The 18,566-nt window shown below is 41.8% G+C and overlaps 1 protein-coding gene across 2 annotated transcripts in view; it reads right to left on the reverse strand.

Moving 5' to 3' along the window:
- Positions 1-2,774, reverse strand: part of CD80 (CD80 molecule) — a 34,571-nt gene extending 31,797 nt beyond the window's left edge. Inside the window, exons 1-2 of one of the 2 annotated variants that reach the window (XM_078389814.1) lie at positions 2,603-2,774; positions 987-1,096 (exon numbers count right to left, since the gene is read on the reverse strand). In XM_078389814.1, the coding sequence (XP_078245940.1) occupies positions 987-1,080 (94 nt within the window). In that variant the 5' untranslated portion in view covers positions 1,081-1,096; positions 2,603-2,774. Of the gene's footprint in view, positions 1-986; positions 1,097-2,174; positions 2,260-2,602 lie in introns of those variants that run through there. The other variant, XM_078389815.1, reaches the window with a different exon arrangement.
- Positions 2,775-18,566: the final 15,792 nt, after the last annotated feature.

The raw sequence follows: 18,566 nt of genomic DNA on the forward strand, positions 1-18,566 counted from the left end.
TTTCATCAAGGTTTTATCTTATGTATCAGTTTTACTTTTAATAATATTCTTTACTAATTTAGCTAGGTAAAAGGTAAAGGTTCCCCTTGACAATTTTTGTCCAGTCATGTTCAACTCTAGGGGGCGGTGCTCATCCCCGTTTCCAAGCCATAGAGCCAGCGTTTTGTCCGAAGACAATCTTCCGTGGTCACATGGCCACTGCGACTTAGACACGGAACGCTGTTACCTTCCCACCGAGGTGGTCCCTATTAATCTACTTGCATTTGCATGCTTTCGAACCGCTAGGTTGCCGGGAGCTGGGACAAGCGACGGGAGCTCACTCCATCGCGTGGATTCGATCTTACGACTGCTTGGTCTTCTGACCTGCAGCACAGGCTTCTGTGGTTTAGCCCGCAGCGCCACCACATCCCCTTATTTAGCCATAGTTTCCTAATACAGCATCTTGGTTCTTACAAGCCCACTAAGTCCTTGAGATATTTAAAGAAACTCTCTTAATGTTATGGTATGTTCTTGAGGAATCCTTTGTACTTATCTGAAGCACAATGTTTAGCATGATAGCATTCTCTAAGAGAAATACTCTTCCCTCTGATATCATGCTCTGACAATCCCAATTCCCACTGAAGTGAAGCTTGTTGTTGCAAGCCTTCCTTGGAGAATCAAAGTCCCAACCTCTGGCTCCACAGGCAGATATCTAAACTACTGAGCTATCCAGCTCTTTCACTCTCTCTAGATCCGATGCATATCCAGTCCTGTACATATTAATTTCGGAGTCTGGAAGAGTTACATTTCTGGATTATATCTTAAGTATGTTTCCTGGGTGCTGTGGTCAGTGAAGCAACTTTTCTAAGCTCTAGGTAAAGAAGGCACACTGTGTTCACTACAGAGGGTTGCAGGATTATATACTCTCACACTCCACTTCCTATTGCCAGAAAAGTCAAGGAATACTCTTATGTTACAACATACATACACTAAGTTATTGGGCTTACCTGAGCTACCAGACTGGAATACAAAGAGGATGAAACAGAGAAAGCCCTTGAGAATAGGTCTGGAGAACATCAGTTCTGCCTTCCGTATGCACATTGTTTCTTTAGATTACCTGATCAAACACAGTGAAACAGCAAAATAAATAAATAATCATGAAGCAATTATTAGACAGGTGGGCTTCAAGCGCAATAATTTACTGGCTGACTGTTTTTTTTTATTTATTTCACTTCCATGCCGTCTTTCTTTCAGTAAAGGGACCCAAAGTTGCTCAATTAATAAACAGATATTGCTAATAGAAAGGTAATACTAAACAGATAAATTAAAACACACGTATCAAATCCACATGTAACACAAAGCTTAGCATGAGTTTATATATATCACAGCAAATACATATTCACTACAGTATGTTTACACACAGAAAACTAAAACCAATTCTGGCACATACTGTATGTATTTAACACATATGCTTGTGATACACACATTCCATTTTTACATATGCATATAACAGATGAAGCAGCCATAGAAGCCAATGTTTTGGAAAAAGGAGGAAAGTCAAAATCATCTCAACAAACACATGAAGAAGAATGACGTCTGTAATTTAAAACCTGGCAAAGGAAACTGTAAATGCATTAACATACAGGGAAGGAAAAACCAACAACAGATTTGCAAAGAATGGAAGATAATGTATTAGACAGCTGCATTTCCAATCAATCAATCAATCAATCAATCAATTAGGTGACAAGAGCAGATTTAAAAAGAGTGTCAGTGAAATTATGCTGTGTGTGCCACAAATTGTGTTAACAGAAGGTTTGGGTCCAAACACTGAAAACAGTGGTAAGGAAAGTTGTAGGCCTGTAAGAGGACAGCTGTTTTCAATTACCCTATCTCCAGCAGAGATTATCAACAAACCAGAAAAGAATCCCAACTGTAAGGATAAAAAGTAACTGTAAGGATAAAAAGTAACTGTAAGGATAAAATTAAAGCTACAAGAGGAAGAATCTGAAAGAAAAGATAAAGAAAGGTGACTTGTGAATAGATTCAAAACATGCAGAAAGAAAGTGAAGAAAAACTGTTTACTGTATCCTGAGAATAAAATAATGGAGAAGCTTCTATTAAAATAGTGGGGTGGGGGGATGTTAAAGTTTTAAGATCAAATTGGAACAAACCAATGAGGTATACTATAGAATCACCTTTGTTTGAGGCTTTCAGTTGGTTCCTGCTTACTGGCAAATAGCTGGGTCAAGCATGGGCGGCTGCTGTATATGGCCACCCATGTTGAAAGTCTTCCCATATACAGTACTACAATGAATTTAATAGTTACAGCAAACAGAAAAGAAAAATAGACAAACATTTCCTCTTTCAGCATACAGTCTTTCCATAAAGAGTATCAGCCTGTGTTCTTTCTTGTCATACCAGCCTTCTTTTAAGATGAAAGCTTAGGAATCAAACTTTCATGAGGGGAAAAGCAATTTAATTGATTAACTCCCCATATTGGCCCTTATAACTAGTTACAAGCGATCTCTCGGTCTATAGAGAGTACTAATAAGGGAAGCATAGAAAGTAAGGAAGTCCTTTACAGTCAATTTACGGTAAGCAGAAATCTGAGCTCAATACATACCAAACAAATGCCCCGTCCTTCGAAGAGCTATGTAAAAATACTAATCCTCATCTGGCCACGTCCTTTGAGCCACCAAATCTGAGCTGCTCATACTTCTTAAACTGTGACTGTGTGCCAAAAGATGAGCTGTGTGACTTTTAAGACGAAAGTCAAGAGTCACTGACTCCCTCACAACTTCCCTTTTCTGAATGTCTGAAAAAACAAAAACAAAACAAAAAGACAAACTTTCATCCTGGCTCCCAGCATTAGGTCACTTTCCATTTTCACAGGTAAAACAGCAGAGGCAGGCTAGGTTGATGATCAGATATGGCAGCCGATTGCTAAGTAGCGAGACCACCAAGTAAGTACCTAAGAATGGGTTGCTAAAAGCAGAAACAAAAAGTTTCAGCCTTTAAGAGCTGATACTTTTATTGCACCATGAGCTTTCATGGATTGCAGTTCAAGTCTTCAGACACAGGGAGACAATCCATGAAAACTCATGCAGAAACAGAAGCCTTAAGGGCACCACAATGTTGCTGTTTTTGCTGAAACAGAGTAGCACTACTATCTCTCTGAACATTTCTAAATGTAGCTCACAGCACTTTTCATATACAGTGCATTGAATTTCACCTATTACATACTGAACATGCAAGGCTACAAAGTTCTCATCCTTTGTTGCACCATGATGTCATCAGGTAGGTAGGCTTACTTTACACATAAGTGGTGTCCCGCTTAACGATTGCCTCGCTTAACGAGGACATTGCTTTACGATGAGGTTTTTGCAATCACAATTGTGATTGCAAAACGATGGTCTAAATGGGGGAATTTCGCTTAGCGCTGATCGATTCCCTGCTTCAGGAACCGATTTTTGCTTTATGACGATCAAAACAGCTGATTGTCGGGTTTCAAAATGGCCACCCGCTGAAGAAAATGCCCCCCCCGCTGTGCTTAGCGATGGATTCCTCGCTTCACAGGCATGGAAAATGGCCGCCCCTATGGAGGATTTTCACTGGACGGTGGGTTTTCATTGGAACGCATTAACCGGGTTTTAATGCATTTCAATGGGGTTTTTTATTTCATTTGACGATGTTTTCGCTCTACAGCGATTTTGCTGGAATGAATCAACATCGTCAAGCGAGGCACCACTGTACATAAAACAGGAATAAGCAGTTTTGGTAAGCATCCAGATGCTGCTGGATCACAACTCCCCTGATCCCTTACTATGAGATATGCTGGCTGTGGCTGACAGGCTGGAATTGTTGATGTTTGGAATATTCCCTGTCCAGAAACAACCATGTCTCAAAAGGGAGGAACCCTACCATAAACAACTATAATTTAGATCAGTTTATTGCTAGCAATCTTTATATGCTTTGGAAAGGATATTATTTATTTTGCTTCAGATGCGCTGTAAAATGATGCAATGTCCTCTCATCAGAGAATGAGAGGACAAGGGGGATTACACATTTAAATTATGCAGATTGCAGATAACAGCATTGCCATCTTGGATCTGTATACACACAAACAACACATATTTCCTTCTAGGTATTTGTTTGGAGTGATATTTAGCTGGACTAATGAGGTTTACCTGGCATGTATACAAACTGGGAATCCCCAAGGAATATACAGTACCAGCTTTCATGGCTGAGTAATGCCCTTTCTGTGATTCACTATGATCTGATTATATTGTTTGAATTGAGGAATGTTTTTTCTTCTTCTCTGTCTCACTTAGCATCAAGGAAGTTTTTTTAAATTAGGGTGTGACTACACAGTGAGAAAAATGTGGATGTACTTGCTATGAAGTTGCACCTGGGAATTTGGATTTTCCCAGAGAGATTCGAGTTAATTGGCCACAGAGAGAGAGATGGGATGGGGTGAGAAAATTTGAGTAAATGACTTTGTTTATGGCTTGTTAACATAGTTCTCCTGTAGCCCTCCTTATTCACAGGAGCCATGGCTAGAGGGGAAATGTCTAAATAAGCTGTAAACAAAGGATGAGAGGTCATTTCCTCCTTCTCCTCCTCCTCCTCCTCTCGCTCTCTCTCTTTGGCATTTAGGTACTCTAGCAAAACAGCACTGCTGCTAGGCTTTTAAAAAAGAGAAAGAAACAACATTTTCCTGTTCAGATGGGATTGGTGGAGAGTGAAATCCATGCAGACCACACTTTTCTGCATTGGTTCAAGCAATCAATACTATCTGAACCAATGCCAAATTGATTTTCTTTTAAAGCAGAAGCACCAGCGGTGGAAGGGGAAAAACACATTGGGGAAAGGGACTCCTGGCTGATTCACATCTGCTTTTTCATTGTGTGGTCAGCAGGAAAAAAAATGAATTAGATCATCCCGGTCCCATAAGATTTCTTACTGGGGAAAGGTTCTGGTCGTTTTCATGTGTTGTCCAAATGGAATGGATGATTTGAAAGATTTAGACAGGTATCTGGCATTTCTCAAAACAATGGAATTACTTTTAGAGTCAGCTTCGTTATCTGGCCACTGCAAAGGAGGGAGATGTCTGGCCTGGACCAATGATCAAACTGAATGTTAAGGTAAGGTGGATCTCTCTCCTCAGCCTGAATTGAGGGTGGTATAGAATCAGAGAGTTCAAAGAACTGTAAAAATATATCTAGTCTAGTCTCTTGCCAGTGCAGGGAATCCACTACTAAGCCATCTGAGACAGGTCATTATTCTGATTTGGCTTAAAAAGCTCTGGCAAAGGTGGTTCTATTATTCCAAAATCTGTAGCCACCAATTTAAAACAATTGCCAATAACTGCTAATTTGCTCTCTGAAATTAAAACATCAGTAATTTTGCAAATATGTCATCTCGCCTGTATGTTCAGATGACTCCTTTATTTTTATTTTTATTTATTTTAAAAAATTATGCAGCCTTTCTCCATAAAATGGACCCAAGGCAGCTTATATCATTAATATTACCGTCTTTTAGTATTATTGTCTATTAAGGCATTCATGAGAAAATTGGACAACCATCTGTCAGATTTGGATTCCTGCATTGAGCAGGGGGTTGGATTTGATGGCCTTATAAGCTGCTTACAACACTATGATTCTATGGTTAAAGCTATATTATTATTAATAATAATACAATCTCAGAACTGCAGAGATGGGAGGGACCCTATGGATCATCACATCCAGCCCCTGTTAAGAAGGGACAGTGAGGAGTCAAACTCCCAAATAGTAAAAAAGATCAAACAAATATCATACTAAAAACAAAAGCAACACCAAAACACATTCAAAGTAGTAAGGTACAACAATCCATTTAAAACCTCAATTCAGGCATTCAATCACTGAAGCAAAGCTTGCCTGAAGAGAAACATCTTCACCTGCTTGAGGAAGGATAGCAAAGATGGGACCATCTCAGCCTTCTGTGGGAGGGAGTTCCAAAGTCTGGGAGCAGCAACAGAGAAGGCCCTCTCCTGTGTCCCCACTAAACGCATCTGTGAAGGTGGTGGGAATGAGAGAAAAGCCTATCCTGACGATTTTAACATATAGACAGACTCCTAAATGGAGATGCAGTCCTCGAGATAGCTTGGTCCCAAGCCGTTTAGGGCTTTATAGGTTAGATCCAATGCTTTAAATTCTGCCCAGGAATGGATTGGCACCCAATGGAGCTGCTGTAACAGGGGGGTTGTGTGATGCTTGTGACCTGCCTGAGTTAGCAATCTGGCTACTGCATTTTGGACTTGTTAATGTTGAGGCTTTGCCCTTTGTCTATTGCCATAAAGAAAGCTGACCGCCGAAGAATTGATGTTTTTGAACTGTGGTGCTGGAGGAGGCTCTTGAGAGTCCCCTGGACTGCAAGGAGAAGAAACCTATCCATCTTGAAGGAAATCAACCCTGAGTGTTCACTGGAAGGACAGATCCTGAAACTGAGGCTCCAATACTTTGGCCATCTCATGAGAAGAGAAGACTCCCTGGAAAAGACCCTGATGTTGGGAAAGTGTGAAGGCAAGAGGAGAAGGGGACGACAGAGGATGAGATGGTTGGACAGTGTCATCGAAGCGACCAACATGAATTTGACCCAGCTCCGGGAGGCAGTAGAAGACAGGAGGGCCTGGCGTGCTCTGATCCATGGGGTCACAAAGAGTCGGACATGACTAAACGACTAAACAACAACAACAATTATTGTCATACACCAACAATGATGAGAAATAAGACATGCAATATAATAATATCAGCAGTTTGCAGAATAAAAATAATCATGAAAAACAACAACACTGTTTCATTCTATTACTTTTTTAAAAAAAACCCACACATTTATCTCCTACCTTTCCCCCAATAAGCTCAAAATGGCATATATTGTTTTTCCTTGTCCCAACTTTATCCTTACAACATAAAGGCTGAATCATATGTGTTGCATCATACATATTTGTATGTACTGAGATTTTTTTTATTGAAACTCATAGGACAAAATATAATTGAGGAGGGAAAACCCTGCGGTTGTAAGGGATATGACCACCCATACAATTTTGGCAGACCAAACACATGACAGGCTGTTTTGGAAAAAGGTTTTGATTTTGTTTTGTTTTTTGCACAAATGCTGTCACACAATTGTGTACAAGCAATAGGATTCTGGCCACAGAATTTTAGAAGTGTTTCACTTTAGAACTGTTTCTATAATAAATGCTTTCTGACACAGTTGCATAATATGATCTACCTATATCTGTTCCTCACTAGCATTTTCCAGTTCCCTAAAATGCACAATATGAAACAAACTCAGAATATTTTTTGAAGAAGTAACTATTGCATAACCCACATTGCTGGCCTTTTCACTTTTACTATGGTATTTCAGAAAAAATAACCAAATTAGTACTTATTAGCAATCATAATAATAATGCATGCACATGTATGGTGGGGGTTCTTTATTTTTTTAGGAAAAAATGCAGATTTACTGCATATGTATTGCAATGAAAGTCCCAGTGTACAGAAGGTGTAGCTGTGTGGAGTGATAGAAAATGAGAGAACAAAAAGAGGACATGAATTGTAAATAAGATTTTAAAGTATTTTTTCATATCCATAGGATCCTCTCAAATGTACAGCACAGTTCTGAAAATGTATGCTTATATTAATTTGAAATTTTCAACATACAGGCATCTTTTAAAGATGTGACTAGCTGTATCTTCTGCAAACCTATTTCATAAAAAGGGGGATTTAGAGACTCATGCCTCTCTTATTTCTTCTTCATTAGATTCTATGTAACCTAGGGCCAAACTATATTTTATAGATAATGTATAATCAGTAGAGATTCTTAAGTGCTGAGATCACTGCACTGTCACAGCTGCAGTTTTTCACACCTCCAGTAGTTTCCAAATTTGCTTTCTTTCTTTTGTGTTGGGTCATCAGGCAAACAGCAGAAGTTTTATTTACAAGTAGCCATGAGTGTCCATCTGAATCAAATCTTTGGAATACTAAAGCAAAAGCAAAGTGTGCTGCTTATATTCCATACCACTTAAGGGGACTCTCTGGATGTATCTGTGAAGATTCTCAGTCATCCAGGTGAGGTTATCTGGAAGCTGCTGAGTCATGGCAACTGGACTTCTTTCTTGTTAGGTCGAAACGGTTTGCTATTCTTCCAAGTAACTTCTTCAGACTGAAGAATACAAATTCAGATGAATACAAATATCCCTGCACAGGTGGAAATAACAAGGGTCCGGTCGCATAGGGCCAGACTGTCCACTCATAATTTCACCACTTCCGATGGCTCCACGGAGCCTTTCTATCACGCCATTCTTCACAATGGATTAGTCACTCTCTGACCTAGCAGAGATGCTTGTCATCCCGCCTCCTGCCAGGAGTGGGTAATCAATTGTGGCATGATAAAAAGGCTTCGTCAAGCTTGTGTCAGTGGCAAAATTGTGAGTGGACAGGCTGGCCCCATGGGGGCAGACCCTCATTATTTCCACCTGTGCAGGGATATTTGTATTCATATACAGTGATGCCTCGCACAGCGAGGTTAATCCGTTCCGGATTAACCCTCGCTGTGTGAAACATCACTCAACGGAAAGTAAAAAGTCATTGGAATGCATTAAACATGGTTTAATGTGTTCCAATTCAGCCGAATACTCACCGTTGTGCGATATTCCGGGATGGCCGGCAGCCATTTTCGTGCCCTCCCCTCGCTGAACGAGGGTGCGAAAACACTGCGATCAGCTGTCCAGCGGGTCCAAAATGGCCGCCGGAACAGCCGAAATGGCCGGGCGCAGCATTTTCGCGCCCTTGGTAAGCGAGGGAAGGGCGCGAAAACACTGCGCACGGCCATTTCGGCTGTACCGGCGGCCATTTTGAAGCCGTGGAACAGCTGATCGGCGGGTCGCAAAGCGAAGGTCGGTAAGTGAACCGCTTACCGACCTTCGCTCTGTGAATTTTTCCCTATCTAGGTGCCGTTTTGCGATCGCATTTGCGATCGCAAAAACGGCATCGTTGCGCGGATTCATCGCTCTACGAAGCGACCGTTGTGCGAGGCACCACTGTACAAATACCCCCATCTTCAATACTAACCTAATTTGAAGACTGCATTCTTCTGAGAGAACTGCAACAAACACCTTTTACATAGTTGAATGCCAATTAGCTAATCACCAGTTAAAAATATTGATCCTTAACCTTTGCTGTAAGACATCGTTACCTATGCATAAGCAAACCTCTGTATTAAGTTAGTATCCATCTAATAAGAATGTCATTTGTCTGTTTTTGCATATAACTTTTATATGTCTAAATTTCACATGGGACTACTAAAATGAAAGGAAGACATCAGGAAGAAGTGATTATGCATGAAAGCCTAAATATTTTTGAAAACTGTTCACTGCATTTGTTTGTAGTCAAGGGGATAAAACGAGGTAATAAAGAAGGAATCTTTGTGGATTTCTTTCTTTCTTTCTTTCTTTCTTTCTTTTTTTGGGGGGGGGGTGGCTGTAAGGCCCATTGTAAGATTTAACAATGTCTTTAAAAGAAATCACCACAGCTTTCCTTTGCCTTGGTCGTGAGACAATGTAGGTTTTCCCCACTTAGTTTTAACGACCACGCTTACTGGCTTTGTTCCTTTTTTCCAGAAAAGCAAACAAGTCTGTTAAAATCTATTGCTTTTGTTTCTTGACATATGCCTTTCAAGTCTAATTCTTTCTTCTAATTCACACAGAGTGTATGTGAGGCAATTTACACCTTTTAAAAATTATATTATAATAAAGGATGACATTTCAGTGTCCACTTCTGTTAATGAAAAGTGCAGTTGGGGATTTTGTTTTCGATGGATACATTGTGAAAAGTGTATTATTGTGCAGCACAGAAAATAAACATTCCATAAGGCAATTCTAAAAATGAGGGCAGACTAAACAAAAAAAAAGTATAGTGTTGAAACTAGACTTTGAGTCTTATCCAGACTTGGTACAGGTGTAAAAGACAGTCTGCTTCTGCTCTGTGGTAAGTCTGGGAATTTTTGGATAAAGGGTTTTTGAGTTATGACTTTTTAAAAGTAAAACTGTTTTCCCCCCAGAGAGCCGCTGTTCATTCTCGGAGACTTTAACGCTAGAGTTGGTGCTGATCACAACTCTTGGCCCACCTGTCTAGGCCATTTTGGCATTGGGAAGATGAATGAAAATGGCCAACGCTTGCTGGAGTTTTGCTGTTATTATGGTCTTTGTGTCACCAACACGTTCTTTAATACAAAGCCTCAACACAAAGTTTCCTGGAGACATCTAAGATCGAAGCATTGGCATCAGCTTGATTTGATCCTCACTAGACGTTCTAGCCTATCTAGTAATGCAATCACACGCAGTTACCAGAGTGCTGATTGTGATACGGATCACTCCCTGGTGTGTAGCAGAATAAAACTGCAAACAAAGAGATTGTATCACACTAAAAAGGAAGGAAGACCATGTATAGACGTCAACAAGATTCGCAATCAAAGAAAAGTGGAGGAATTTGCCCAAGTGCTTCAGGAAACCCTTCCAGGCCCGGCTGATGCGAATGCACCTGAACGATGGGAACACTTCAAGAACGCTGTTTATAACACTGCCTTGTCCACATTTGGCAAGAAGACCAAAAAGACGGCTGACTGGTTCGAAGCCCATTTGGAGGAGCTGATTCCAGCCATCAAGGATAAGAGGAGAGTTCTAGCAGCATACAAAGCCTGTCCTAGTGAGTACAAATTGCAGGCTCTTCGAGCTGCTCGTAGCCAAGTCCAACAAACTGCCAGGAGATGTTCCAATGATTATTGGCTTCAGCTCTGCTCTCAGATACAGATAGCAGCGGACACAGGTAACATCAAGGGAATGTATGACGGTATCAAGCAGGCTCTAGGTCCAATACAGAAGAAATCTGCTCCCTTAAAGTCTACTACAGGCGTGATCATCCAGGACCGAGCATAGCAGATGGAATGCTGGGTGCAGCACTACTCTGAGCTATATTCTAAAGAGAATGTAGTAACAGAAGAGGCACTAAATAACATTGAGTGCCTGCCTCTCTTGGAAGAGCTGGACAATGAACCAACTTTAGCAGAAATAAAAGCGGCCTTGGATTCCCTTGCCTCTGGCAAGGCACCTGGAAAGGACAACATCCCCGTTGAAGTTTTGAAGTGCTGCAAAGAGATCATCACCACTGAGCTGTATTAAGTGTTTTGTCTTTGCTGGAGAGAAGGTGGAGTACCACAGGACATGAAGGTCGCAAACATTGTCACATTGTATAAGAACAAAGGCGACAGGGGCAACTGCAATAACTACCGTGGTATCTCTCTTCTCAGCGTTGTAGGGAAGCTACTGGCCCATGTTGTGCTGAAGAGACTCCAGGTGCTTGCAGACAGAGTGTATCCAGAATCACAGTGTGGTTTAAAAAGAACCAAATAGAAGTTGTTTATTATTACAGGTGATGAAGGTACAGTCAATGTTGTTAACTCTTAACAAAACATCCCACTTCCTCCACCCTCAACCACCAACCCTCTCTCTCTCCACTCCCCAACTCCCAATTCACAAATCTCCAATCTCTCAATCTATCAACTCTCTCTATTCGCGAAGGCTTTCACGGCTGGGATCTAATGGTTGTTGTGGTTTTTTCGGGCTCTTTGGCTGTGTTCTGAAGGGTGTTCCTAACGTTTCGCCAGTCTCTGTGGCTGGCATCTTCAGAGGACAGCACTCACCAAACAAAGGGACAACTATACATACCTCTTAGTCTATAAATATCCAAGCGGCGGGTCAGGATCTGGAGCAACTGGCACTGGTGGTGGAGTGGGGCCTGAAGATGCCGGCCACAGAGACTGGTGAAACGTTAGGAAGAACAACCTTCAGAACACGGCCAAAGAGCCTGAAAAAACCACAACAGCTGTCAACTCTCTCCCTTCTACTCCTGCAGAGACTCTTATATCTCATGACTCTGCCTCTCCAGCACTCCCATTGGTCCATGCATATAGCACATTAATATTCATGACCTGGATGGATACCAAAGTAGGCATTATACAACATAAGTTAGCTGAAGAACTGCGTTTCCATGTTTCAGCCACTTGTCAGTGTTGTAGTTTGCTGTTTTGTTGCTGTTGTAGAAAAAACAAAAGCAAAAAACTGCTGGGAGATTTGCTCTTTGCCATTGGCATTCTTTTTTGGGGGGGGGCTTGCCAAGGTAACGTATTTGGAACACCACATGCTCTTTTTCTCAGTTAAAAGTAAAATTAAACGTAAGAGTAATAGTTATTAATCTGAAAACAGCTGTATCTGTGAAATCAGCACAGAGAACTGAAACATAAATGTCCGATGGTAAGGTTAGAACAGTTCAACAGTGGACAGAGAAGACTGTTTTGCCTTTGTACTCTTGCTACCTTGTTTAGTTGGATTACTCATTTTGAAAGGTCTTTATAATTTGTGATTCCTATTAATAGGATCTATATCTTTGGTTCCATTCCCAGTATAGCTCAAATGTTGATGCAATTTTTTATGTTTCAGTTCTCTGTGCTGATTTCACACATACACTTGGTTTCCAATTAATAACACAATGAAACTTGCTTTTTTGCTGGTTGAACTAGCTGTTAATCCTCCTAGGTTTAACTTACTGATATTTAGGTTGTTTTTTAAATGTACTATTTGTTTGATTTTTATGTTTATCCGATTTGAGAGTATGGAGCAATCTATGACAAATTAAAATAATGCATAAACCATCAATTAGCCTGAAATCTACAGAAATTATGTTTTAAAGCCTTTGAGGTATATTTGATTGTATGAGTATGAAGAGTATGCTGAGGTGAGTGTTCTTGGTGGGCTCTCTAACCCAGACCCTAAGGAGAATGGTGGAGAAATGGTGGCTAAATCCAAGCCTGAGGGTAGGAAGGCCTGGGACAGCGAAACACAGACTGAAGACCAATGGACTGCTGTGAAGAAATTGAGCTCTCTGGAGTGCGGAGAGGCAAAGGGAGCTAGCCTGGATGTGGAGAAGATAAAGGAGATGCTGGAGGTGGGAGCAAGTGAGGATAAGGGGATGAGGGATGAGACCCCCTTTGAGGGAGAAGAGGAAGGTGCTTGAGGTGATACCCAGGAAGGGATGCTTACACGTGGAAGAGGAAAACAAAAGCCTGGGCCTGGAGGGAAAAAAGGGACTATGTAATAAGGAAGATCCCTGGAGAGGGGTTTTAGTCCAACTGAGAGCGCCAAAAGGAGAGGGAGAGAAGCACCTGAACCCAAAGCCACTGCCATTCCCTTATGATGTTCTTACCAGAAGAAGGTCAGAAGTGACTGAGTCAGTGGCACCAAACTAGGGCACGGCCTGGGGAGCCAATCCCTATATAGCTGAGACGCTGATGGAAAAAAGCAGGACAAAGAGCACCAACAACAGCAACTACCACCAACTGAGATCCGCACCCTGCCAGAACCATCCTGGGTGTTGTAAGTACATTGTGAGGGCATGGGAGTGGCTTTGGGTGGCTACCCACAGAACAACCTATAGACCCACACACTCTAGTGCCATTGGTTTGGGGTGTGGAAAAAGAAAAGGTTGGGCCAAAGCTAGTGCAATCAACTACCCCTGGGTGTTACATAGACAGGAGCCAACTGTTGTTGACTTGTTTGTCCAAGTTTGATTCAATAAGCCCCTCCTTGTTTCAATCTGCTGCTGTCAACTGCAAATATCAGGCAGCAGAGGAAGAATCACCTGTCCACCCTGAGGATGTCTGTGTGGCTCACAACGGGGTAGCTGATTAAAGTAGCCCACATAACGCTGTATGTCTCTTTCTCAAGTATTGTGTCACAGTGTTTGGAACACAATTTATAAAAGTGTGCCTAAATTAGTGATTTTCCATGTTGGCTTCTGTGAACTCCTCTACCTGCTATAGACAGTTGGGAAACTGATATATGAAACAGTCTGGTCAGTTCCTTTCACTGAAGGCCAGTCAGTTTTTCTGCCTCCTCTGGCCCCCAGCCTCACATCAAGTCCAAGTTCTTGCTGACTAGCCCTGGAGTGGTTCTGCTCACCCTCCCTGGGCTGTGCACAGTCTCTGCTCCAGCTGGCCCCCTCTGGCTAGGCTCTCATGTCCCATCACCAGGTGTGTTCTCCCCCCCCCCCATAACAATCCTCAGTTTCCTGAATGGCAGATTCACTCAGAGGAACACTGGCCTCTTCTGGGTCCTGTGGTGGGCCAGCAGTCCTCTCATGCGGCATGGGCTAGAACAAACATGTGGTAGATTGACATGTGACTTTACCAAACTATAATTATATGTATCTATTTTATATTGATTTTGTTTTATTGGTCTTTGACCATAATAAAGCATTCATTCATTCATTCATTCATTCATTCATTCATTCATTCATTCTGTGGTAGATGATATCAGGCTGGTCAGAAGAAGCATAGTCCACCTCTCACTAGAGCTTGGTGAGGTCCACATCTCCACTCCCTTCCTCCTATCCTATCTCCACACTTCTGTATCTATTCCTGTCTTCCTGTACTCTGGGGCATCTTTTCCTTTTATATCCTATGTTATAACTACAATAACCACCAGTTCAAAGAAACAGAGGAGAACAACAAAAGTGGGGGAATGGTCTCTCCAGGAAATCAAAGGGGAAATCAAACTTATATTAGGAATGCTGAATGACCAACGGAGAAGCACATTATCTGATTAGGACAAAATAAAGAGAAGGTGGAACAGTACATTGAAGACCTATTCAAGAGAGATGACAGACTTATTTGAAGAGGACTCCTGTGATGAAGAATCTGTAGTTCTAGAAAGTGAAGTAAAAGCTGCTTTGAAAGCCCTGGAAACAAATCAGCAAAAGTAGATGGAATACCAATAAAACTGTTTCAAGACACAGAGACTGAATCTATCAAAATCCTAACAAGAATATGTCAACAAATAAGGAAAACAAAACAGTGCCCCACAGACTGGAAATGCTCACTATACATTCCAATTACTAAGAAAGGAGATGCCAAGGAGTAGCTATAGGACCATTGTTTTAATTTTCCATGTAAGCAAAGTGATGCTCAAGGTGTTGCAACACTTTTATCTTATATGGAGTGAGAAGTATCTCATGTTCAAGCTGGATTCTGGAAAGAAATAGGCACTCAAAATCTGCTGGCCATTGAACCACATTAAGGAATTTGAGAAGAAGAGCAGTCTATGCTTTATAGACTGCAGCAAAGCCTTTAACTGTGTAGATCAGTGGTTTCTAACCTTTGTCCCCAGATAGTTCTGGACAAAAACTACCAGAATTCTTCACCACTAGCTGTATTGGCTAGGATTTCTGGGAGTTGTAATCCAAGAAGATTTGAAAACCCAAGGTTGAGAACCACTGGTATAGATCATGAGAAATTATGGTTTGTTCTGAAAGAAATGGATGTTCCTGAGCACTTAATTCTCCTTATGCCTAACTTGTATTATGGACAAGAAGCTTATGTTAGAACAGAATATAGAAAGACAAAACAGTTTCCTATAGGGAAAGGTGTTAGACAAGAGGGCACTTTATTCTCTTATCTATTCAATCTGTATGCAGAACATATCATACAGAAAGCCAGACTAAATACAGATGGAGGAGGAATGAAAACTGGTGGAAGAAACATCAATAATGTAAGATACAGAGATAACATCCTGTTACTGGCAGAAAGCAGTAATGACTTGAAGCAACTTTTAGTGAAAGTGAAAGAAAGTGTCAAAGCACAGCTGCACCTGCATGTTAAGAAAAGAAAAATCATGACTGCAGAAGAAATATAGAGGTTTAGTGTTGACAATGAAGAAACTGAAATAGCAAAACATTTTATATACCTTGGTTCTATCAATCCAACTGGATTAGTAGGCATCCTTCAGTCTCGAGAGACTATGGTAACATGCTGTAAATAGGTGTCTTGGAATAGCATCTAGTGTGGCTGAGAAGGCCAATTAGAGAGTGACAATCCCTTCCACACTGAAGACAAATGCAATCTATCCCCTGTCCAGCTCCCTGATTTGGTTGGTTTCGGGACTGCCTCTTGGCCTCAGTCTGCTAAACAAGTGCCTCTTCAAATTGGGATAGGCCATGCTGCACCACCTGCCTCCAGGCTGAACACTCAGATGTCAAAGTTTCCCATCTGTTGAGGTCCATTCATAAGGCCTTCAGATCCCGCTTGCAGATATCCTTGTATCACAGCTGTAGTCTCCCTCTGGGGCGCTTTCCCTACACTAATTCTCCATACAGGAGATCTTTTGGAATCTGACAGTCATTATCACAACATACTCAAGCCAACGTAGACGTCGCTGTTTCAGCAATGTATACATGCTAAAAATCCCAGCTCGTTCTTTTTGTTGTATAGTCGTTTAATCATGTCTGGCTCTTCGTGACCCCATGAACCACAGCACGCCAGGCCCTCCTGTCTTCCACTGGCTCCTGGAGTTGGGTCAAATTCATGTTGGTAGCTTCAATGACATTGTCCAACCATCTTGTCCTCTGTCATCCCCTTCGCCTCTTGCTCTCACATTTCCCCAACATCAGGATCTTTTCCAGGGAGTCTTCTCTTCTCATGAGATGGCCAAAGTATTGGAACTCAGCTTCAGGATCTGTCCTTTCAGTGAACACTCAGGGTTGATTTCCTTTACAATGGATAGCTTTGGTCTCCTTGCAGTCCCGGGGACTCTCAAGAGTCTCCTCCAGCCCATCTCTAACAGGCATGAGAGTCATTCTTGTTTTTATCGTTCAAAACAGGATTGTGTAAATATGACCATAGAATTTTTTATTTTATTTTGTTGAACTGCAACTCATACAATACTTCACCATTTGCTCTGCTGCCTAAGGCTATAGTTCAAAAATCTGGAAGGCCAGAGTCTCCCACCTCTGATTTCGAGCCCAAATTCAGATTGCCAGCCAAGTGTATGTTGTACCTTTTGGAAAAGATGGGGGGGCGGGGCGGATGAGCTCTTGCTTTGACTGGAAGCTGCAAGCATCATCCAGGGAAATGGATTAGTAGGAGACTGAAGACTGACAACGTCTTTTCATCAAACCATTCATTTATGGAACTCACATTCATGAGAGGTGTTGTTGCTGGTCACCAGTTTACATGGCTTTAAGAGAATTAGGCAGGTTGATGTGAGAGAGGATGAGCGGCTATTCGCTATGACAACAATATCTTACCTTCAGAATCCAAGGAATCATGATTTATCTGAATGTTGGTTGCTGAGGAACCAATGGCAGGAGTGATTACTTTTATGTAGTCTGGAATGGGCAACTTGTGCTCCTACTGACGCTATTGGACTGCAACTCCCACCAGCATTCACCATTTATGCTGACTAAGGATAATGGGAACTGTAATCCAACAAGATCTGGAAAACTGCAAGTTGCTCACCCTTGCACTATATGCAACCTTGACTGCAATCCTAATCAAACTTTACCTCAGTCCCACTGAATATAGTAAGACTTCACTTATTGCAGCCCTACAGAAGAACGCACTGCTCACAAAATCTGGCTAAATATTCTCATGCACAACACTCCCATTGTCTTAGAGTCCTTGAAGTTGCTACCAATCTGAAAGTACTGTATGCCTATCCGGTCTTTTTTTTCTTTAGGATCACAACTGAAAGGCACCCTGAACCTATTCCTTTGTTATCGACAGATTTTGTCTGCCAAGAGAAACGATGCAAAAAACAAGGGAGGACTGCAATTCAAAAGCAATGACTGGAAATCTAAATCTCTGTGAATGAAGCAGTTGCAAAACAGAGACTCTCCTAGAAGGTAAATAGAAAGAAAAAAAACCGGGTATGTCACCTACAAGTAGAAACAAATTCTGGCTCAGGTAATGTTTTATTAGATCACTAAAATCTCTTACGCCTGAGGAAGTGGATTTGTCCATGAAAACTCACATTAAAACATAGCAGTTAGTCTTTAAGGTGCCACAACGTTTTAGTCTTTTTTTATTTTTCTCTTGTTTTTGCCTGATACGCTAGCACAAACTAACACGGCCACCTCTTCTAAAATCTTAGGAAGAAGCAGGCTTTAAGCTTTTGCAGAACTCCCCTTCAGAAGAGTTTGAACTTGTGTAATAGAAGGCTAGAGCTTTTGTTTTTCGCCCCATTCATCCCCAAATTTTGCTCCGTCTAAAAAAAGTTTTGGCGAACGGAAAAGCTCACCTTGGTTGCAAGTGCTGAATGATCCAATACTAAAAGTGACTATCCAAACCAGAACACTGGCCCAGTAAACAAACTTTGTTTGAGACAAGAGCAGAGGCTCATTCGGAAGCAGCCTTGGACAAGAATATACTGTACACAGTTTTTTTTTCCCCGGGAGGAGGAGGGAAAACGGCATAGCAGAATGCCAGCATCATTCTCGCGTCCAGCACACCCCACGACCGCGTACATTATTAACATCGCAAAGCCAGGTGCATGGGGGGGGGGGGGAGCATCCGCTGCTGCCTGCCGACACGCATGCCTTTAGACCCTGAGCTTCGCAAATGCCCCACAGAATGCAACGGAAAGAAGTCCCCAAGGAACAAACTGCCGCAGGCCCGCGTTAACAGGATCCGGCCCGAGCGTCTCCGGGACAGGCAGCACCAAG

This window comes from Pogona vitticeps, chromosome 3, assembly GCF_051106095.1.
Source record: "Pogona vitticeps strain Pit_001003342236 chromosome 3, PviZW2.1, whole genome shotgun sequence".
NCBI lineage: Eukaryota > Metazoa > Chordata > Lepidosauria > Squamata > Agamidae > Pogona > Pogona vitticeps.